This window comes from Macaca nemestrina, chromosome 3, assembly GCF_043159975.1.
Source record: "Macaca nemestrina isolate mMacNem1 chromosome 3, mMacNem.hap1, whole genome shotgun sequence".
Classification (NCBI taxonomy): Eukaryota; Metazoa; Chordata; class Mammalia; order Primates; family Cercopithecidae; genus Macaca; species Macaca nemestrina.
The window spans coordinates 131731579-131756249 of record NC_092127.1 but is presented as its reverse complement, the minus strand read 5'-3'; the positions used below and the strand labels follow the sequence as shown (position 1 = coordinate 131756249).

At 35.2% G+C, this 24671-nt stretch overlaps 1 protein-coding gene across 1 annotated transcript; it reads left to right on the top strand.

Moving 5' to 3' along the window:
- The first annotated feature begins 659 nt into the window (after positions 1-659).
- LOC105463620 (UDP-glucuronosyltransferase 2B9) lies at positions 660-23882 on the top strand. The gene is made up of 6 exons (XM_011710828.3): positions 660-1434; positions 2718-2866; positions 8039-8170; positions 12403-12490; positions 13325-13544; positions 23457-23882. Exons 1-6 carry the CDS (start codon positions 714-716, stop codon positions 23734-23736), a joined length of 1590 nt encoding a protein of 529 aa, XP_011709130.2. The 5' UTR covers positions 660-713; the 3' UTR covers positions 23737-23882.
- The last annotated feature ends 789 nt before the right edge of the window (positions 23883-24671 follow it).

Sequence of the window (24671 nt, the reverse complement as noted above, 5' to 3'; positions counted from 1 at the left end):
TAAAATATTATGTTACATAACAGAAGCCACTCACGAAATACCACATATTGTATGATTGCATGTATTAAAAATCATCTAGAATAGGTAAATCTATAGAGATAGAAATTCAATTAGCAATTACCCAGCACAGGGGAAATGCAGAAACTAGAGGTGGAGAGGAAAAGGCTAAAGGCTATAGGACATATTTTGGGGAGATAAAAAGGCTGTCAAATAGATTGTTGTGGTAGATGCACAATTCTGTGAATATACTAGGGAATATTAAATTTTACACAATAATTAATAAATTTTATGATATTTAAATTATACATCAACAAATGGTACAAAAATATATGGACCATGTTTCATCATTTTATCTTTACTTCTGTGTCCAATGGACTGCAGAAACATGACCTTTCACTGTTACAATTCTGGACACTCTTCTAAAATATATTGCATAAGACAGATGGTATGTCCATACAAGATCCTTGATATTAGCTGAAGGATAGCACTCATAAACATAAATGGGAAATTAATCACATCTGTGTAAATAGGTCATTTACCTTCATTTGTCTCCTTGCCATCCACATGCTTGGAATGTTGATTTAATGGTATTCTATGTACTTTGAAGTATAAGGGTTACATTTTAACTTCTTGGTTAATTTATCTTTGGATATAACCATGAGAAATGACAGAAAGGATCAGCAACTGGAAAACAAGCATTGCATTGCACCAGGATGTCTGTGAAATGGACTTCAGTAATTCTGCTAATACAACTGAGCTTTTACTTTAGCTCTGGGAGTTGTGGAAAGGTGCTGGTGTGGGCAGCAGAATATAGCCATTGGATGAATATGAAGACAATCCTGGAAGAGCTTGTCCAGAGAGGTCATGAGGTGACTGTACTGGCATCTTCAGCTTCCATTCTTTTTGATCCCAACAACTCATCTGCTCTTAAAATTGAAGTCTTTCCTACATCTTTAACTAAAACTGAGTTTGAGAATATCTCCATGCAAGAGGTTAAGAGATGGATAGAACTTCCAAAAGATACATTTTGGTTATATTTTTCACAAATGCAAGAAATCATGTGGAGGTTTGGTGACATAACTAGAAATTTCTGTAAAGATGTAGTTTCAAATAAGAAATTAATGAAGAAACTACAAGAGTCAAGATTTGACGTCGTTTTTGCAGATGCTATTTTTCCCTGTAGTGAGCTGCTGGCTGAGCTATTTAACATACCCCTTGTGTACAGTCTCCGCTTCACTCCTGGCTACATTTTTGAAAAGCATTGTGGAGGATTTCTTTTCCCTCCCTCCTACGTACCTGTTGTTATGTCAGAATTAAGTGATCAAATGACTTTCATGGAGAGGGTAAAAAATATGATCTATATGCTTTCTTTTGACTTTTATTTCCAAATGTATGACATGAAGAAGTGGGATCAGTTTTATAGTGAAGTTCTAGGTAAGTATTTTTTTTCAATCTGTAACTTATTTGTCTCTTTGAAGCAGAGCTTATATAAAGCCATAAAGTCAGGGTAGTGGGGTTTTGGTAAGTGAATTTATAAAACGAAAATACAGGATGATCTATCAATCTCACAAGTATTATAGAAAAGCTTAAATTACAGGGTTAGTTAAAACTGTGTGGCCATGTTTCACACAGAAAACCCCAGGAAATCATAAACCTATGTATTAGTGCCTCTAAGACTTTAAGTAATTACTCATCTGTTTTAGTATACATTGTTTTACATCTTAAAATCTGTAAAACCCATCAAATAACATCTTACTGAATGCATAGATTTAGAATGAGTAGTTACACATTTTTCTACAACTATCTATATAACTGCCAAAATTATTTTTTCTGTAAAGCTTAGTTTTCTTATTTAGAAATCAAACGATATTCCCATGTTACCAGAAGTTTTCCTTCACAGTAGAGAGAGAGAATGTCTATATCTCTGATGCAAAAATCATCAAAGATAATTTGAAGTTTCTAATGTTTCTATACTCTTTCATTAAAGAATTGGAAATCATTCATTTAGAGACCAATCATCTTATTGGAATGTGAAGGTTGTTATGTCTACATAGTTGCTTTTCAAACTATGTCTCTTTATTAAAAGATATAAGACAGATTAAGGTTGAGTACAAATCTTTATTTCAATAATTTCTCAAAAATTTCTAGCTATAATTTGCAAATATATTTACTTAAAGATAATATTATTAAGATCTTAGCTTGAATCTAAAAGAGTACAAAGTTTTCATCCATACTCTCCACATAGTCCACAGTTCACTTGAAGAACCAAAGATAAAAGGATTGGCTTAATGAGTTGTGTAAACTAGACTATTTCTTAGAAAAGTATTTTTATAGGTACAGTAGAATTAATTGAATATGGAGCTCAAAGAGTTGTTTAAATGTCCATATGCTACTATTGAAGCTTTAAAAAGAAAAGAAATTGGTGTTTAATTCTCTATGGCTTATTTTAATAACTATTTATGATTGTGAGTATACTGATGTGACATTAGAGATGTAACTTAACCTCACAATTCTCCTACTATTTTCTTATAAATATTCATGGGCAAAATAAAAAATACATAAATTAAATTATGTCTGTAAATGAACATATGCATATATTTTTCAAAGCACTGATGCTTTTGCCTATACTTTTGCCTTCATTTTTCTAACCCCTTTCAGAAAATAACCTAATGTAATTATCTTGTGTCATCCACCTTTTCTTTTCTTTTTCTTGTCAGGAAGACCCACTACATTATCTGAGACAATGGGGAAAGCTGACATATGGCTTATTCGAAACTCCTGGAATTTTCAGTTTCCACATCCACTCTTACCAAATGTTGATTTTGTTGGAGGACTCCACTGCAAACCTGCCAAACCCCTACCTAAGGTAAACATACTGTCATTGGTTTTATTTTGTTGGCTTTGAAGTTTCAGTAGAAATGATTCTACAGTCTTCATTCAGAGTGTTTCACTTACACTGAAAGAAAGATGGGAAGTGGGTGGGGTAAAGCAGATACTAATTAGAACTCATGTACATAGTGATATCATCACACGTATGTGAGTTTTATGAGTACTACTAATAGAGGGGAATACTAAGAAGACTTCAAAAATAGAGTTGGTTGTATTAAAGTCTTCATTATTTAACACCTAAGAAGGTATTGATCATTCATTCAAATAATATTTACAAAGGGATTAGCACAAAACACAGGTAAGTGCACAATTTTCAGTGAAAAAAAAAATGGACTCAGTTTCTGTCCCCACATACCTTACATTCTACTTCAAAAGATAGAATATGTGCAAGTAATAAAAATTATATAAAAACTATTATCTCAAGGAAAAACCCAATGACAAGAAAGCATCAGTGGAGATAATAGAAAGTATCCTGGAGTCACTGATTACTAAGATGAGAGCTGAACAATACACAGGAATAAGTAAAAGAATGATGAGGAGAGATAGACAAAAGAAGGAAAGCAGGTAAAGTCATCAGGATAGTTCTCAAGTCCTCAGGTTTTATTTGCAGGGAGAGACTAAGAATCAGATGATGCTGAGAGGCAAATTAGAGCCAGATACATATTAGGAGTTGAAATATTTTTTAAGCACATTGAAAAACTGTGAAAAAGAGTTAAGAAAGAAAGCTATATGAAAAGATTCTCTTCTTTAAGAAGAGCTTTCAAGATATTCAATGATTAAATTGCAGGAGGGTCAGAATAAAGAGCCAGCCATTCAGGAAATTTTGCATGGATTCAGGTAACAGATGATGGAGAAGTGGACGAGTATGTTGATAGAAATAATGATACCTACATTTAAAAAATAGCGACAAATTTATGTTGTGTTGTGTGGAAAAATATTAACACAGAAAAACACTTGAAATGTCTCTGACCTGTAGTCAGTTACTCAGAGATAGTATTTATTTTGTAATTATTGTTATTTTGCTAATATTACTAATAGTACTAATTACTTAACATGTGCAGGTCACTTGAGATATCATTCTTCATTTAATAGAGCCAGATTTTTCAGTACATCAAAATTATATTATCTTGCAAAGTCATAGTTGACAGACACCATGTGGACTTGATTAAAACTAGACATATCAGTTTATCAGTTTTGACAGTCAGATGAGCTATCAGGAGAACCCGCTCCTGATGTTTAACGTGGGTTCTTTTCTATTTCCTAAGTGTCTCGGCTGGGTTGAGAAATAAAGAGAAAGAGCACAAGAGAGAGAAATTTAAAGCTGGGTGTCCGGGGGAGATATCACATGCCATCAGGATCCGTGATGTTCCTGCAAGTTTTATTAGCGATTTTCAAAAGGGGAGGTAGTGCACAAATAGGATGTGGGTCACAGAGATCACAGACTTCACAAGGTAATAAAATATCACAAAGCAAATGGAGGCAGGGCTAGATCACAGGACCAAGAATGAGGTAAAATTAAAATTGCTAATGAAGTTTTGGGCATTGTCATTGATAACATCTTATCAGGAAACAGGGTTTGAGAGCAGATAACCTATCTGACCACAGTTTATTAGATGGAAATTTTCCTCCACCTAATAAGCCTGGGAGCACTATAGGAGATCGGGGCTTATTTCATCCCTTAGGCTTCGACCATAAAAGACGGAATGCCTTAAAAAGGGGCTGTCTATAGGCCTACCTTCAGGGCGCATGCTTTTCTCAGGGATGTTCCTTGCTCAGAAAAAGAATTCAGCGATATTTCTCCTATTTGCTTATGAAAGAGGAGAAATATAGCTTTCTTCCATCCAGCTCACTGGTGGCCAGTTCAAAGTTACCTCTCTTGTTCCCTGAACATCGCTGTTATCCTGTTCTTTTTTTAAGATGCCCAGATTTCATACCGTTCAAACACACAGGCTCTACAAACAATTTGTGCAGTTGACACAATCACAGGGTCCTGAGGCGACATTCATCCTCCTCATCTTACAAAGAAGATGATGGGATTAAGAGATGAAAGTAAAGACAGGCATAGGAAATCACAAGGATATTCATTGGGGAAGTGATCAGTGTCCATGAAATCTTCACAGTTTATGTTCAGAGATTACAGTAAAGACAGGTGTAAGAAATTATAAAAGTATTAATTTGGGGACTAAAAAATGTCCGTGAAATCTTCACAATTTATGTTCTTCTGCCACAGCTTCAGCCAGTCCCTCCCTCTGGGGTCCCTGACTTCCCACTGCAATGAGCTAGTTAAAATTCTAAAATTCTCTCATAGGCAATGAGGATCTTCACCAGTATCACAGCTTAAAACACTTCCTCAACAAAATAAACGTGTTCCTGTAATATTTGCAGACAAACTCAGTTTCATTTGATCTTACTAAAGCATTTAAATCATTCTTCATTGAGACCCCAGGGGTTTACATATTACAGCATAAACATACCCTATGAAAGCAGATGATTTTTGTTGTATGACAAGTAACTCATTAAAGCTCCCTGTGCCAACTTGTCTTAACATCATAGCTGCCTGACAGAGAAGCACAGAGATAATGAACAATGCATGTATAATAAAGACCAAATAATTTATACCACTTGTATCTGAATAGTGTTCTTAGTTTCAATACCAAAAAAATTCTGTCGGCATATAAGATTATATTCTTTATGAAAGAACACAATAAACTCATATATTTTAAATTCATATCACACTTTTAAAACCTGTGTACAAAGCAAGCATTCTTTATTACATTATTAAGTAATCTCTTAAAAGATAATTTTTGTCCACATAAAACTGAGATTTTATTCCTTTGTTAAAACTCAATATCTATATTGAATGCAAATTGCATGGGCTTTATATGATAACTTTCTCAAGAGACAAAAGCTGAGGTAAGACTAATGAAAAATCTATGCCACCCTGCCCTACTCTTGAAAGATTTTCCCACTCACACTGGGGGAAACCGATAGAGTCAGTAGGAAGGGGAAGAGAGTAGGACTTGTAGAAGGACAAGAAAAAGGATGACTAGTAGTACAATAGTGATAATTACTACTATTAGCTGTTGTTACTAATTTGCAGAAAGATTTGAATGCAAGTCAGTGGTTGTGAAACCAGTTCTTTGTTTATTATGTAAAATAATTGCTAACCCAGGTTGCTTTCATTTCAATTAAATATTAGATTCTCAGATAATTTCTACATAAGAGGATAATACACAACAAAATGTATCAGGTGTTTAAAAATGAATATTGCTATAACTTTTATACTATATTCAAATGAAATCATACAGAGAAAAAAATTAATTAAGGTACACCTATTCGACATTATGGAAAATATGCATGAAATTAGCATTGGAAGTAGTCCAACATCTTAAATGAAGGAATGATTAAAAACTTATACAGTGTGCATACAATAGCATTACAATAATTTTATCAATGAAATATTCAATTACACTGTCAGCTGTAATACAAACAAAGGGAGTTAGAAAATGATAAACGTAACAAGATGACAAGTTTTTGCAGGAGGAAAATGCCTACACAATAAGATTAACATTTTCTAAATAAGTGTCACATGTGTACATTGAGCTATATAAATAGGACAAAAGCCATGATGAAAAAAACATATTTTACATAACTAATATCACAACATAAAAATTTTAGGAAAATTTTATTTAAAAAAATTTTTCATGCTTTTATAAAATTTCTTACATTAATCTTATATTATTTTTACGATGTTATCACAGAAGAAGAAACAACCAGTCCATATCCGTGATGAATCTGTAAACAGAGGTTAGGTTCCTTCAACACTGCATGGATAAACAGGGCTCTTGGCATCAAGCTAGTGAGGTGAAACACTGAACACCAGTTACAGTAAATATGGCTACAGTCAATGGCAATCACACACAATACCTAGATGCCCCAAGTATTACCTGGAATAGCAGTACAATGACTCTTACCTTAAGATTAAAAATCATATTTTAAAAATGCTCTGTAATATGTGGTCTGCACAGTTAACATTTGGACATTTTTTCTTTGTTTTGTTAAGAACCATAAGGAAAAGTTTTACCACAATGATTAAATCTGAAAGTATTTAAGTTTAAATGTTGGCATTCATTGGAGAAAAAGAGTCAGAATAATTCACAACCGATTGCAGCCAAGCACATCGTCACCAGGATTGTAATGTGGTGTGAATGAGCTACTCAAAAGAGAGACAAGATCTCCCCTGCAAAAAGGTCTGGTGGCCTCTTCTATTCTGATGCAAGTGCTGCCTCTGAGACACAACAAAGTGATGATGAGAGTTCCTCATATGCAGTAATAAATAGTACATTAGTTTAACAGTGTGATTTCAGGTCAATAGGTGCTCCACCTAAACAATAACCTGAAAATATGCTCATTTAACTATGTAACTGTATAGTGTACAATTCTGTATTATAAATAAGACTCCTGGACTAATTCACGGAAATTCCAAATTACAATACCCGACTCCAGAATGTCAGTGGTTCTTAACCATCAGCTTTTATTTTTGTTTAGTTTTTCAAAAACTACCAGAAAACTCTGACAAACTTTAAGTGAAGTATAAAGCTTTGTAGAGAAACATAAATGTAGATATAAAGTTATCCCAACAGTGAGCAGCTTATCCTCAGAGCTCGTAGTGAGGGAAGTAAACACTAATGGCTTCCTAATAAAAGAATCCTACAGAAAACCTGCCTGAAATCAACACAAGTGATTTAGTAGAACGACAATGTAGAATTAAAGCTGAGTGGTGCCACTTTCCAAGAATGTATATTAGTAATTTTAGTATTATAAGAGAAGAGTTTGTGTGTAATATTTTTAACATTATCTCCCTGACTACAATGTAATAGCTCCATTTCTTTTCTCCCTTACACACATGCACACAAATACATACATATACACACATAGTTACACAAATATCCTTAGCAGCGTCTACCTATCTCACATTTTGTATCTAATTGCAAAAACCCTGAGTGATTGAGTCAGTTAGAAAATATTATTTACTCCAATGATTACTCAAAATACCTGATTTTCTCTCTTTAGTAATTTGTCCCAATTCTTTCAGTAGGGCCTGCTGTGCTGTTACTCTTTTGTGATGAAACAAATTCTTTTTTCACAGGAAATGGAAGAGTTTGTACAGAGCTCTGGAGAAAATGGTGTTGTGGTGTTTTCTCTGGGGTCAATGGTCACTAACATGGAAGAAGAAAGGGCCAACGTAATTGCATCAGCCCTTGCCCAGATCCCACAAAAGGTAAGATGAAGTGTCTTACTGGTGTGGAAAACTACTGAAAGAGGCAGTTAAAGTTTGTAAGTAATCCAATTATAGAAACTTCTGACAACTGTGAAGTTGGCCAAAAGTTGAAAAATTAGAACAAGGATATTCCTGGAGAAACAGTGATAAGTTTGAAAATTGTGGTTGCATTTAAAAAAAAAAATGTTTTTAAGTATGAACATTCCCCTATGTAAATATGCGGACAATAAATTGTATGGAGAAAGGTATTAAAAAAGTGTTTGGAGACTTTTCACCTCCTGTCCCATAAAATTTTGAATTGTGTATGTGATCTACATGGAAAGAATATTAAAGAGTAGATTGAACTCTTTATAGCCGAATATAACCTTAAATATGCTTGTATAGCATCCACCGACAGAAGTCATAGTTGTGCCTCAGACTTAGAGGTTGCATTTGGCCCTGGGGGAGTTCCTACCCTTGGTATGCACAAGTGGTTTCTATTAGCATCAGTGGGAACTCACTGCTCCATATGTATCCACCAAAGGCAACCTCAGACCCAGAGTTATTTTTAATTTCTGATATTAACACTCATACATAGTGCTGAATTTAACTCAATATATTTCAGGTAAGTGAAAATGGTGCTTAATATAGTCTTTAGAATGACTTTCAGGTGTTTTCATAAAAAAATGTGTATCCAGAACTGTTTCCTTGTAGAAATACAAGTAAGACTTAGGATCATTTTCTTCAGAACAGTTTTCCTAATCTCAGCAGTATCCAATGAGTGAAGAACACTTGACTGATTCTTGGGCCATCTCTATTACTTATCGTACTCTGGAAGCTCTTGGTGAATGTTTACAATTATGGAATGTAATATTTCTATTTGCACTTTAAGTCAGATGCTTATATAAAATACTTGACAAGTGGAGAAGATTGCCTCTGTTAGTAATTATGCGGTATATACTTTATTTAAAGATCTGTGGTAGTATAACACGATTGAATGTCGTTAATTTAGGAATAATAACTGCCACATGTGGGGAGCAGGGGAGTAAGGAAAATGAATTCCAATCCTGTGATTAAAAGTGTAAACTATAGGCCAGACATAGTAGCTCACGCTGGTAATCCCAGTGCTTTGGGAGACCAAGGTGGGCGGATCACGAGGTCAGGAGTTCGAGACCAATTTGGCCAACATGGTGTAACCCCATCTCTTCTAAAGATACAAAAAGTGACCCAGGCATGTTGGCATGCACTTGTGATCGCAGCTACTTGGGAGGTTAGGGCAGGAGAATCACCTGAAGCCAGGAGGCAGAGGTTGCAGTGAGCCAAGATTGCACCATTGCACTCCAGCCTGGTCAACAGGGTGAGACTCCATCTCAAAAAAAAAAAAAAAATTTTAAACTATAGACTCCACTGTAGTACATTTCAGGATCTAGAAGTTTTATTTTTGTAAAGATGGAGTTTGGAAGATATTGCTAATGTATTTTACTTCAACTTATGGAACAAACTTTTTAAGTATATTAATAAATATTCCCATATAGTTACTTTTATACATTTTTAAAATAAACTTTATGGATATGAAAAATTAAAAAAGAAACATCCTGACTAAAAATTTAGCTGTTGAGTAAGCACTAATTATCTCAGATATTAGTTCAAAATCAAAAATATACGTGAACAATGCTAAAATAATACAGAGGGTGTTGTTCATTGATAATAAATTTGGCATTAATAGCATAATCAGGAATAAATTTATTCAAGAAATGTAGGTGAAGTTTTGGTATTACCATGATATTGGGGTCAGGTAAGAGATACCACCAAATTCTCCCCCTGTCATTTGACCCTTTCGTTTAAGAATTCCTGAGGACACTGTACACACTACTGGTGTTATCAGAAAAGGTTACATTTTAATAGGTAACTTCACTAGCACAATAACAATAGCAGGTATTTCAAAAAGTCTCACATACATCATGCAGTTTAGGCTTGCTGTGTAATCCAGCCTCTTGTACTTCCTGTACATTTTTGAAGAGGTGTATCTGAGTAATGTTCAGGGTACTATTTAGAGAAAGAACAGCCTAGGCTGACAGACAACTTGTCCAAGTACCCACACAGTTTCAAAATTAGTAACTTAAACATAAAATGTCTTGGCTATAGCAGAACATATTAATCACTGTTGTCAAAGCTTTGTAGCACGTTGTCTCAGTGTTAATAATCAGTTGACCAAATTCAGCAAACTACAATTTTGAGTTTATTCAACAGCTGTATTTTTATTCATGATACCACCAGGTTCCTCATTTCTATGCCAAAAAGTACCCAAAGTTAGAAACACTGATAATACTCTAAATTTGTGTCAAAAATGGTCACTTGAAATTTATTTTGGAAGTAGTGCTTGATAATTTATAATTCCAATTAAGTTATACATACTACCCTTGCAGCATTAATCTCTTTCTTATAAGTAGCTTATTTATGTTCTTGCTATTTTGTCAATCAAGGGACAACAGGCTCTAACATTATAACCTACACACAAGCAGGTACGTGTGAACTACTTGTCAAATTACTCAAAAAGAAATGAATACATTCAAATTAAATTTGGAAGATGAAAACTAATATAAAATACATAAAAGAAAAGAAGCACGCAGGTCATTATGAAATTAGTTTTTTACACTAGAATTATAATGAATAGTTAAAATTTTTATACATTTCTTAGAATATTTTTATTTTTATTTTTTATTTTTATTTTTTTTAAATTTATTTATTATTATTATACTTTAAGTTCTAGGGTACATGTGCATAACGTGCAGGTTTGTTACATATGTATACTTGTACCATGTTGGTGTGCTGCATTTTTTTTTAATTTATTTATTATTACTATACTTTAAGTTGTAGGGCAAAACCACAATGAGATACCATCTCACACCAGTTAGAATGGCGATCATTAAAAAGTCAGGAAACAACAGGTGCTGGAGAGGATGTGGAGAAATAGGAACACTTTTACACTGTTGGTGGGATTGTAAACTAGTTCAACCATTATGGAAAACAGTATGGAGATTCCTCAAGGATCTAGAACTAGATGTACCATATGACCCAGCCATCCCATTACTGGGTATATACCCAAAGGATTATAAGTTATGCTGCTACAAAGACACATTCACACGTATGTTTATTGCAGCACTATTCACAATAGCAAAGACTTGGTGTGCTGCACTTTTATTTTTAGCTTTTATTTTAAGTTCAAGGGTACGTGTACAGTTTTTTTTACATAGGTAAACTTGTGTCATGGGGGTTTATTGTACTGATCATTTCGTCACCCAGATATTCAGGCTAATATCAGTTAATTATTTTTCCTGATCCTCGTTCCCCTCCCACCCTCCAGCCTCCAATACACAGCAGTGTATGTTGTTCCTGTCTATAGGTCCACATGTTGTCATCTTTCATCTTCCACTTATAAGTGAGGATAGGCCATATTTTTATTTCCATCCCATTGCTAGTTTGCTAAGGATAATGGTCTCCAGCTCCTTCTGTATCCCTACAAAATACATAATTTTGTTCTTTTTTTTATATTCAGTAGTGTATATGTACCATATTTTCTTTCTTCAGACCATAATCAATGGGCATTTAGGGTGATTCCATGTCCTTGCTCTTGTAAATAGTACTACAATTAATATACCTGTGCAAGGGTCATTACAAAAGAACAATTTATGGTCCTTTCGTTACATACCCAGTAATGGGGTTGCTGGGTTTCATAGTATTTTCCCCTCTAGGTTTTTGAGAAATCACCACTGTCTTCCACAATGGATGAACTAACTTACATTCCAACCAACAGAGTATGAGCAAGCCATTTCTGTACAACCTCGCCCACAGCATGATATTCTGACTGGTGTGAGATGCTGTCTCATCATGATTTTGATTCGGATTTCTCTAATGATCTGTGATGTTAAGCTTTTTTTTTTTTTTTTTCTCATATGATGGCTGGCTGCACGTAGGTTTCTTCTAAAAAGTGTAACAATTTTTTAAATACTTGAACTTTTCATTGATAATCCGATTTTTTCTAAGGTATTATTTTGGAAAATCATTATTTCCTTATGTGCCTAACTAATTATAAAAGTTGAGAAAATTAAATGTGAGTATTCTATTTATATCAGTCTTTGAGTAGTTCTCATTTACTAACATCCCTTGATCTCGTTCTTATCCTTTTACAGTTCTAACATTACATAACTTTTGAATTCCACTCATGGAATAAGATATTTTCTTTACTGTAACAGGTTCTGTGGAGATTTGATGGGAAAAAACCGGATACCTTAGGCCTCAATACTCGGCTCTATAAGTGGATACCCCAGAATGACCTTCTAGGTAAGACTCCGGTGAACAAATACTGGATATATTAGTAACAGCACTTTAGAGTGTTAAGAGTTAATCATGAAACAAGCTTTTTGAATATATGATTAGGAAAAACAAAATGTAACTTCTTTATATTTATTTACCAGTCCTAGGGGAAAAAGAATACGCTATAATTATTGGCATTTTATGATATACACTCACATTCTTTATGGTCAGAATCAGCAAGAATCTTTATTTCAGGTGTTACTACATCTCACAGAACTTTTCAATAACTTCCTGAGGTATCTCTCTGTCTCCTATTTCTACAACTTTACACCTGTTGTTTCCTCTCCTGCAGGGTTATTTCAAATGCCACCAAAAATAATAGCTTTTCTATCACCAGTGATTCTGTATTTTCTGAATGATTAAATTGCTAATCTTAATCTTAAAGTGATGACATCATGATGAAGTGTGACCTGTCCTTCCTCAATCCTAGCACCACGAACAACCCACTGCCTGCTGCCTTGCACACCCCACCTATCACACTCTGTGACTGCACTTAAAACAGCAGTTCACATCATGCCCATCTCTTGCTGTCTTCTTTATTGCACACTTAAAAAATCTAGATTGCACTTTTTCATTAGTCCAACTGGAACTCTTGTATTGTTCTGCAGTCTGAAGTCACACACACCATGCAGCCTTCACTTGCATACCCAGCACAAGTACGTGTTTTTCCTCTGAAGTCTGAAAAGTAATAGCAAATTAGTTCAATGTGTTATCTAGAAAACACTGTCACTTTCAGAGCCTTTCCTTGTGCATCTCATTTTATTCCTATGAATAATTTTGCTAAAATTCATGCAATCCTAGGTCATCCAAAAACCAGAGCTTTTATAACTCACGGTGGAGCCAATGGCATCTACGAAGCGATCTACCATGGGGTCCCTATGGTGGGCATTCCATTGTTTGCCGATCAGCCTGATAACATTGCTCACATGAAGACCAAAGGAGCAGCTGTTAGATTGGACTTCGACACAATGTCGAGTACAGACTTGGCGAATGCACTGAAGACAGTAATTAATGATCCTTTGTGAGTAGAACAATATTTTTCACTAGGTGGTATTTATACATAGCTTCTCTTGTCAATAGTGAGTGTGAGTTTCATCCTTTTTATAAGAGAGTAATTCTGAAAGAATTTAAATGATTTAACCAAACTGAAATCTGCTTTTATTTTGTATTAGTTATTTAAAAATTGTATTTGAAACCCATATGTCTAATGAATAGCCAGTTAGTGAAATAATTTTCTACACAAAAATACTTTTAAAAGGATATAGAGAATATAAAAAATACATTTATTATTATTATTATTATTATTATTATTATATTTTAAGTTCTAGGGTACATGTGCATAACGTGCAGGTTTGTTACATATGTATACTTGTGCCATGTTGCTGAGCTGCACCCATCAACTCGTCAGCACCCATCAACTCATCATTTACATCAGGTAGAACTCCCAATGCAATCCTTCCCCCCTCCCCTCTCATCATGATAGGCCCCAGTGTGTGCTGTTCCCCTTCCCGAGTCCAAGTGAACTCATTGTTCAGTTCCCACCTATGAGTGAGAACATGCGGTGTTTGGTTTTCTGTTCTTGTGATAGTTTGCTAAGAATGATGGTTTCCAGCTGCATCCATGTCCCTACAAAGGACACAAACTCATCCTTTTTTATGGCTGCATAGTATTCCATGGTGTATATGTGCCACATTTTCTTAATCCAATCTGTCAGTGATGGACATTTGGGTAGATTCCAAGTCTTTGCTATTGTGAATAGTGCTGCAATAAACATACGTGTGCAAGTGTCTTTATAGCAGCATGATTTATAATCCTTTGGGTATATACCAGGTAATGGGATGGCTGGGTCATATGGTGTTTCTAGTTGTAGATCCTTGAGAAATCGCCATACTGTTTTCCATAATGGTTGAACGAGTTTGCAGTCCCACCAACAGTGTAAAAGTGTTCCTATTTCTCCACATCCTCTCCAGGACCTGTTGTTTCCTGACTTTTTAATGATTGCCATTCTAACTGGTGTGAGATGGTATCTCATTGTGGTTTTGATTTGCATTTCTCTGATGGCCAGTGATGTTGAGCATTTTTTCATGTGTCTGTTGGCTGTATGAATGTCTTCTTTTGAGAAATGTCTGTTCATATCCTTTGCCCACTTTTAGATGGGGTTGTTTGTTTTTTTCTTGTAAATTAGTTTGAGTTCTTTATAGGTTCTGGATATTAGCCCTTGGCCAGATGACTAGATTGCAAAACTTTTTTCCCATTCTGTAGGTTGCCTGTTCATGCTGATGGTAGTTTCTTTTGCTGTGCAGAAACTCTTTAGTTTAATTAGATCCCATTTGTCACTTTTGGCTTTTGCTGCCATTGCTTTTGGTGTTTTAGACATGAAGTCCTTGCCCATGCCTATGTCCTGAATGGTACTACCTAGGTTTTCTTCTAGGGTTTTTATGGTATTAGGTCTAACATTTAAGTCTCTAATCCATCTTGAATTAATTTTCGTATAAGGAGTAAGGAATGGATCCAGTTTCAGCTTTCTACTTATGGCTAGCCAATTTTCCAAGCACCCTTTATTCAATAGGGAATCCTTTCCCCATTTCTTGTTTCTCTCAGGTTTGTCAAAGATCAGATGGCTGTAGATGTGTGGTATTATTTCTGAGGACTCTGTTCTGTTCCATTGGTCTATCTATCTGTTTTGGTACCAGTACCATGCTGTTTTGGTTACTGTACCCTTGTACCGTAGTTTGAACTCAGGTAGCGTGTGCTTCCAGCTTTGTTCTTTTAACTTAGGATTGTCTTGGCAATGTGGGCTCTTTTTTGGTTCCATATGAACTTTAAAGCAGTTTTTTCCAATTCTGTGAAAAAACTCATTGGTAGCTTGATGGGGATGGCATTGAATCTATAAATAACCTTGGGCAGTATGGCCATTTTCACGATATTGATTCTTCCTATCCATGAGCATGGAATGTTCTTCCATTTGTTTGTGTCCTCTTTTATTTCACTGAGCAGTGGTTTGTAGTTCTCCTTGCAGAGGTCCTTTACATCCCTTGTAAGTTGGATCCCTTGTAAGTTGGATTCCTAGGTATTTTATTCTCTTTGAAGCAATTGTGAATGGAAGTTCATTCCTGATTTGGCTCTCTGTTTGTCTGTTACTGGTGTATAAGAATGCTTGTGATTTTTGCCCATTAATTTTGTATCCTGAGACTTTGCTGAAATTGCTTATCAGCTTAAGGAGATTTTGGGCTGAGACAATGGGGTTTTTTAATATACAATCATGTCATCTGCAAAGAGGGACAATTTGACTTCTTCTTTTCCTAACTGAATACCCTTGATTTCTTTCTCTTGCCTGATTGCCCTAGCCAGAACTTCCAACATTATGTTGAATAGGAGTGGAGAGAGAGGGTATCCCTGTCTTGTACCAATTTTCAAAGGGAATTTTTCCAGTTTTTGCCCATTCAGTATGATATTGGCTGTGGGTTTGTTATAAATAGCTCTTATTATTTTGAGGTATGTTCCATCAATACCGAATTTATTGAGCGTTTTTAGCATGAAGAGCTGTTGAATTTTGTCAAAAGCCTTTTCTGCATCTATTGAGATAATCATGTGGTTCTTGTCTTTCGTTCTGTTTATATGCTGGATTACGTTTATTGATTTGCGAGTGTTGAACCAGGCTTGCATCCCAGGGATGAAGCCCAGTTGATCATGGTGGATAAGCTTTTTGATATGCTGCTGAATCCGGTTTGCCAGTATTTTATTGAGGATTTTTGCATCGATGTTCATCAGGGATATTGGTCTAAAATTCTCTTTTTTTGTTGTGTCTCTGCCAGGCTTTGGTATCAGGATGATGTTGGCCTCATAAAATGAGTTAGGGAGGATTCCCTCTTTTCCTATTGATTGGAATAGTTTCAGAAGGAATGGTACCAGCTCCTCCTTGTACCTCTGGTAGAATTCAGCTGTGAATCCATCTGGTCCTGGACTTTTTTTGGTTGGTAGGCTATTAATTATTGCCTCAATTTCAGAGCCTACTATTGGTCTATTCAGGGATTCAACTTCTTCCTGGTTTCGTCTTGGAAGCGTGTAAGTGTCCAGGAAATTATCCATATCTTCTAGATTTTCTAGTTTATTTGCGTAGAGGTGTTTATAGTATTCTCTGATGGTAGTTTGTATTTCTGTGGGGTCGGTGGTGATATCCCCTTTATCAATTTTTATTGTGTCTATTTGATTCTTCTCTCTTTTCTTCTTTATTAGTCTTGCTAGTGGTCTGTCAATTTTGTTGATCTTTTCAAAAAACCAACTCCTGGATTCATTGATTTTTTGGAGAGTTTTTTGTGTCTCTATCTCCTTCAGTTCTGCTCAGATCTTAGTTATTTCTTGCCTTCTGCTAGCTGTTGAATATGTTTGCTCTTACTTCTCCAGTTCTTTTAATTGTGATGTTTGAGTGTCAATTTTAGATCTTTCCAGCTGTCTCTTGTGGGCATTTAGTGCTATAAATTTTCCTCTACACACTGCTTTAAATGTGTCCCAGAGATTCTGGTATGTTGTATCTTTGTTCTCATTGGTTTCAAAGAACATCTTTATTTCTGCCTTCATTTTGTTATGTACCCAGTAGTCATTCAGGAGCAGGTTGTTCAGTTTCCATGTAGTTGAGCAGTTTTGATAGAATTTCTTAGTCCTGAGTTCTATTTTGATTGCACTGTGGTCTGAGAGACAGTTTGTTATAATTTCTGTTCTTGTACATTTGCTGAAGAGTGCTTTACTTCCAATTATGTGGTCAATTTTGGAATAAGTGTGATGTGGTGCTGAGAAGAAAGTATATTCTGTTCATTTGGGGTGGAGAGTTCAATAGATGTCTATTAGGTCTGCTTGCTGCAGAGATGAGTTCTATTCCTGGATATCCTAGTTAAAGTCTCCCATTATTATTGTATGGGAGCCTAAGTCTCTTTTTAAGTCTCTAAGGACTTGCTTTATGAATCTGGGTGCTCCTGTATTGGGTGCATATATATTTAGGATAGTTAGCTCTTCCTGTTGAATTGATCCTTTTACCATTATGTAATGGCCTTCTTTGTCTCTTTTGATCTTTGATGGTTTAAAGTCTGTTTTATCAGAGACTAGTATTGCAACCCCTGCTTTTTTCTGTTCTCCATTTGCTTGGTAAATCTTCCTCCATCCCTTTATTTTGAGCCTATGTATGTCACTGAATGTGAGATGGGTCTCCTGAATACAGCAAACTGATGGGTCTTGACTCTTTATCCAGTTTGCCAGTCTATGTCTTTTAATTGGAGCATTTAGTCCATTTACATTTAAGGTTAATATTGTTATGTGTGAACTTGATCCTGCCATTATGCTATTAACTGGTTATTTTGCTCGTTAGTTGATGCAGTTTCTTCCTAGCCTCGATGGTCTTTACATTTTGGCATGTTTTTGCAATGGCTGGTACCGGTTGTTCCTTTCCATGTTTAGTGCTTCCTTCAGGGTCTCTTGTAAGGCAAGCCTGGTGGTGACAAAATCTCTAAGCATTTGCTTATCTGTAAAGGATTTTATTTCTCCTTCACTTATGAAACTTGGTTTGGCTGGATATGAAATTCTGGGTTGAAAATTCTTTTCTTTAAGAATGTTGAATATTGGCCCCCACTCTCTTCTGGCTTGTAGAGTTTCTGCCGAGAGATCTGCTGTTAGTCTGATGGGTTTCCCTTTGTGGGTAACCTGACCTTTCTCTCTGGCTGCCCTTAAGATTTTTTCCTTTATTTCAACTTTGGTGAATCTGGCAATTATGTGTCTTGGAGTTGTTCTTCTCTAGGAGTATCTTTGTGGCGTTTTCTGTATTTCCTGAATTTGATTGTTGGCCTGCCCTACTATGTTGGGGAAGTTCTCTTAGATGATATCCTGAAGAGTGTTTTCCAACTTGGTTCCATTTTCCTCCTCACTTTCAGGCACCCCAATCAGACATAGATTTGGTCTTTTTACATAATCCCATACTTCTTGCAGGCTTTGTTCATTTCTTTTTCTTCTTTTTTCTTTTGGTTTCTCTTCTCGCTTCATTTCATTCATTTGATCCTCAATCACTGATATTCTTTCTTCCAGTTGATCGAGTCCATTACTGAAGCTTGTGCATTTGTCACGAATTTCTCGTGTCATGGTTTTCATTTCTGTCATTTCGTTTATGACCTTCTCTGCATTAATTATTCTAGCTATCAATTCTTCCACTCTTTTTTCAAGATTTTTAGTTTCTTTGCGCTGGGTACGTTATTCCTCCTTTAGCTCTGAGAAGTTTGATGGACTGAAGCCTTCTTCTCTCATCTCATCAAAGTCATTCTCCGTCCAGCTTTGATCCGTTGCTGGCGATGAGCTGCGCTCCTTTGCCGGGGGAGATGCGCTCTTATTTTTGGAATTTCCAGCTTTTCTGCCCTGCTTCTTCCCCATCTTTGTGGTTTTATCTGCCTCTGGTCTTTGATGATGGTGACGTACTGATGGGGTTTTGGTGTAGGTGTCCTTCCTGTTTGTTAGTTTTCCTTCTAACAGTCAGGACCCTCAGCTGTAGGTCTGTTGGAGATTGCCTGAGGTCCGCTCCAGACCCTGTTTGCCTGGGTGTCAGCAGCAGAGGCTGCAGAAGATAGAATACTGCTGAACAGTGAGTGTACCTGTCTGATTCTTGCTTTGGAAGCTTCCTCTCAGGGGCATACTCCACTGTGTGAGGTGTGGTGTCGGTCTGCCCCTAGTGGAGGATGTCTCCCAGTTAGGCTACTCAGGGGTCAGGGACCCACTTGAGCAGGCAGTCTGTCCCTTCTCAGATCTCAACCTCCGTGTTGGGAGATCCACTGCTCTCTTCAAAGCTGTCAGACAGAGTCGTTTGCGCCTGCAGAGGTTTGTGCTGCTTTTGTTGTTGTTGTTGTTGTTGTTGTTGTCGTCATTGTTGTTGTTGTTGTGGTGGTCATTGTTGTTGTTTAGCTGTGCCCTGTCCCCAGAGGTGGAGTCTACAGAGACAGGCAGGCTTCCTTGAGCTGCTGTGAGCGCCACTCAGTTCCAAAAAATACATTTCTTAAAATTTTGACATAATGAATCCATAGTAGAAAGGAGGAATAAATGAAATAATATAATAAATATTTTAATTAAATATCTAAAATGCCTCAGAACATGATGATTTTCCTGCTGAAAAATTAACTTTTATTATTATCATTATTGTAATGGACTTGAAATTGAGATTTAATTTTGATACCATAAAATCCTCCTCTTTGTGGTATAAACTCCAAATATATTTACTATGTTTACAGAGCCATGAAGCCATCATTATCCCATAATAGAACATTTTTATCAGCACAAAAGAAACTGCAATGACACAGAACTCACTTCCTATGACGACTCTGCCCTAGTCTAACACTAACTTGTTTCCTTTCTCTAGAGATTATTCTCTCTAGAGAAATTTCATATAAATGCAATTATACAGTTTAGGGTGCTGTGTAAATGATGTTTCACCTAGCTTAACTTTTTGTTGTTTTTTATGGTGTTTGTTTTATTCATGTTGTTGTGTGTTTTAATACTTCATTTCTTTTTATAGCAGTTTAATATTTTTCAGTAAGGATATGTCATATTTTAGTTGTTAACTTCTCAGTTCATTGGCCTTTTGATTGTTTCCAGTTGTGGTTACTAGGAATATTGCTACACAAGTTTTTGCATAAAACTGTTTTCCTTTCTTTTGAGTTGATACTACAAGTGGAATTGCTGGCTCATGTGGGAACTGTATGTTTATGAAGAACTGCTAAACTCTCTTCCAAAGTACTTGTTTCATTCATCACTACCACCAGCAGTACAACGTGGTTACAATTCCTCCATACTTTTGCCAAACGTGTCATTATCTGTCTTTTTGTTAAAGCCTTCTTAGTGGGTGTAAAATGATCTCTCATACTGGTATCAGATTGCATTTTCATTATGGCTAAAGACATTGAGAATCCTTATATGTGCTTACTGATCATTCATGTATCTTCTTTGAAAACATGTCTACTACAATCCTTGGAACATTTTTAAACTTTGCTATTTGCCTTATTAAGTTTTAGGAACTATTTATATATAATGAGTCATGTCAGATATATACTTTTTAAATATTTTGTCCCATTATTGGTGCACTAAATTTTCCTTTTTGATGATGGTCTTTGAAACACAAAAAATACAATTTTAAGTTAAATTTTTAATATTTTATTTTTTCACACCCAAAGATATCAATGTGCAAAATTCCTTGCAGCGTCCAGCTACCATCGATTCAGCATTTATAACTACTATCAATAATGCTTTTAAATAAGGAGGGTATCATCTAAAGGAATACTTTAAAAATACTTCATCACAAAAAAAGAAGGTTAATGAATGATAAAAAAAACTTTTAAAGAAGATAGGAAATAATTGAAAAGAAACACAAACCAACTTGGACAAATAGAAAAAATATATATAAAGCAAGCTGGTAGATATAAATGTGATTATATGAATACTTTTATTCAATCTAAACAGACTTAAAAAAAAAGAGCAAATAATGGGTAAAGACATAAAACATTTGAAGAGCACAATTAACAAATGGAATCTTATAATGTAAAGTGATACACACATGAACATGTGTACATATACAATACACATATATGTATTATATATATCAACTGGAAGACACATTTTCTTAGAGCATGTTGAATAGTTACTTGATGTGATATGTGGTGGGTAATTCTCAAGACTTAGTAAATATAATAAGATTTAATGTCATAGAAACTGTGTGATGCAGTCATAGTGGAAGTAAGGGAGGTTATAAAAACTATAGCTAACATATCTTTACATTTTAGAGATAAAAAAATACACTTCATAAAATGTTAGAGTCAAGAACTGGATCATAATTATGCATCTACTTTTATCTCAGCAATTCTACTCTCAATTATATAACCAAGAGATATGTATAAATATATAAATATAATACCATCTAGAAGAATGTTTATGACAGAATTATCAATAGTGTCTAAAAATTATTACCAACCCAAATATGTATTAATCACAAAATGATGAAACAATCTGTGCTTTCTCAATCAACAAAATACTACACAGCAGTGGAATTACAGAAGAACTGCTACATTAATAAAAGACACTAATTAGTACATATTATATGATTCAATTACATAAACAAGCAAAACTAATGTATGCTATTCAAAGTCAGGCTAAAACTTAATTGGAGGACAAAAGTAGTGACTAAATGGATCAGAAAAAGAGAATGATTCTAGGCAGGTTGTGATATCCTATACCACGATCTGAACAGTAGGTAAGTAGATATCTTCACCTCAAAATAATGTTCAGGATGATCTTACATTTTTGAACTATTCACTTAGTGTACGTATATTTATCTTTTGTATTTAATACTTAAATGTTTATTTCATGAGATATATAATGCATTTTAAAACTCTAGAAATCAAATAGCAAAATAAGCACAGAAAATGATGAAAATCCTAGAGGTTCCATCATAGTGTGGTCAGTAAAAGCCTCTCTTAGAAGTAACATAAGAAGGAAGCCATAGAAAGGGAGTGAAGCATGCCTGGGGTTGTAGCAAGAGAGAATACTCCAAGAACAGGAGAGAGGGAAAAAAATGTGTGAGGTGCTAAGATGAGAACACCTTTGGGAGCTTAAAGAAAAAAAGAGAAGGCCAATCTAGAAGACAGTGTGCAGGGGGAAAGTGTTAGGAAAAGAGCTTGCCAGTGTCAAACAATGTAGGGTTCTGTAGACCAAATAACAGAGTTGGATTTTATTCTTTAAATAATGAGAAGCCAGGCAAAAGTCTTAATCAGGGGAGTGCTATAAACTGACTTTAATTGCAAAAAATCATTCTGGCTACAGGGTGGGAAACAGTAGGAGACAAAACAGTAATGTAGAAGCAAAGTGGCTAGCTATGAGGAATGTCACTCACCATGACACAATTACTTTTAGGAACTTAGAGATGATAATTCTCATATTGCATTTTCACGATCTTTCTTACAGCACTTAAAATGGTTCATGATATTGAGCACATTCTCATATGTCTGTTTGAGAACTAACAATGTAATTGAATTGTTCATAATACAAAGGACAAATGTTTAAGGGATGAATATCCTATTTTTCAAGATGTGATAGTTTCACATTGTATCAAAACAACTCATATACCCCATAATTATATACACTTAATCTGTACCCAAAAAAACTTAAAATTAAACAATTAAAAGCAAATTAAAATGCCTTATATTTTCTCTGCTTCAAAAAAAATTAACTTTCTCACCTAACATTCAATTTCTACTTTAGAAAATATTTGTCAATGAGAAAAGTCCAATTTAAAAGCCAAACTTTCTATGATGACTCAAATTAAAGTACACAAATTATATGTCAATTCATTGACATTTACTTTGAACTGTTTGGCACTTTAAAAGCCTTTCATAAACTTGATATGCACAGACACATTAACTTACTTTCAGTGTTAGCAAGGGAAGAGATCACTCCTCATATTGCCTTATGCCCAATTTCTGCCTCTAAAGAAAAAAGAAGTAAAAACTAAAAGGCAGAAATGAAATGAACAAGCAAACAGCCTGGTGCCACACTCTGGGCCTGATAGTTAAAGATTGACCCCTGACCTAACTGGTTATCTTCTCTATAGATTACAGGCATTTTATGGAAAAGCGTTGTAAAAATGCCTGTCCTCTTCTGTTCCGTTCTGATTACTGGTGCATGCAGCTCCCAGTCACGTGCCCACTGCTTGCTCAATCTATCACGACCCTCTCATGTGGACACCTGTAGAGTTGTGAGCCCTTAAAAGGGACAGCTCGCTTGGGGAGCGCAGTTCTTGAGACAGGAGCCTTGCTGATGCTCCCAAATGAATAAACCCCTTCCTTCTTTAACTCGGTGTCTGAGGGGGTTTGTAAAAGTCTCTTCCTGCAACATCAGTATCTTTATTTTTATCCTTCAGATATAAAGAGAATGTTATGAAATTATCAAGAATTCAACATGATCAACCAGTGAAGCCCCTGGATCGAGCAGTCTTCTGGATTGAATTTGTCATGCGCCACAAAGGAGCTAAACACCTTCGGCCTGCAGCCCATGACCTCACCTGGTTCCAGTATCACTCTTTGGATGTGATTGGGTTCCTGCTGGCCTGTGTGGCAACTGTGATATTTGTTATCATGAAATGTTGTCTGTTTTGTTTCTGGAAGTTTGCTAGAAAAGGAAAGAAGGGAAAAAGTGATTAGTTGTATCTGAGATTTGAAGCTGGAAAACCTGATAGATGAGACTACTTCAGCTTATTCCAGGAAGAAAGGTTATGATGCAAGATTTCTTTCTTCCTGTGACCAAAAAATAAAAATATAAATAAAAATAAAAATATTTTTAAAATTTACTTTGTCAAATAAAAATTTGTTTTTCAGAGATTTACCAGCCAGTTAATGGTTAGAAATATTTTGTGGAAATGAAGAAAACACTTCAGAAAACACAAAATAATGTAAATCCATATGAGCTTGTATTGAAATTTGTTGAACTTACATTGAAATTTGTTGTTCTAATTCATAGTTTACACAAAAAAATATTTACTCAGCTTAACTGTATTTCACACATTCTACATAAACACAAGAACATGAAGAAGTCTACTGACAGTATCAGTGCGGTTTTGCACATACTCAGAATAATTTGGCTTCATTTTGAACAAGATTCTATTGTTTTAACGGCTACTAAAGAGACTATTACATAGTGAAATTGTATGGAAAGTCTCTCTTCCTTTTGATATTTTAAGATGAGTAGTATTGCCATCAACAGAACAAAGCTGGATGGAGAATGACTTTGATGAATTGAGAGAAGGCTTCAGTCAATCAAACTTCTCAGAGCTAAAGGAGGAACTACGTAACCAGTGTAAAGAAAGTAAAAACCTTTAAAAAAATGGATGAATGGATAACTAGAATAATCATTGCAGAGAAGACCTTAAAAGAACTGATACAGATGAAAACCATAACACAAGACCTATATGAGAAATGCACAAGCTTCAGTAACTGACTCGATCAACTGGAAGAAAAAGTATCAGCAATTGAAGATCAAATGAATGAAATGAAGGGAGAAGAGAAGCGTAGAGAAAAAAGAGTAAAAAGAAATGAACAAAGCCTCCAAGAAATATGGCTTTATGTGAAAAAAATCAAAT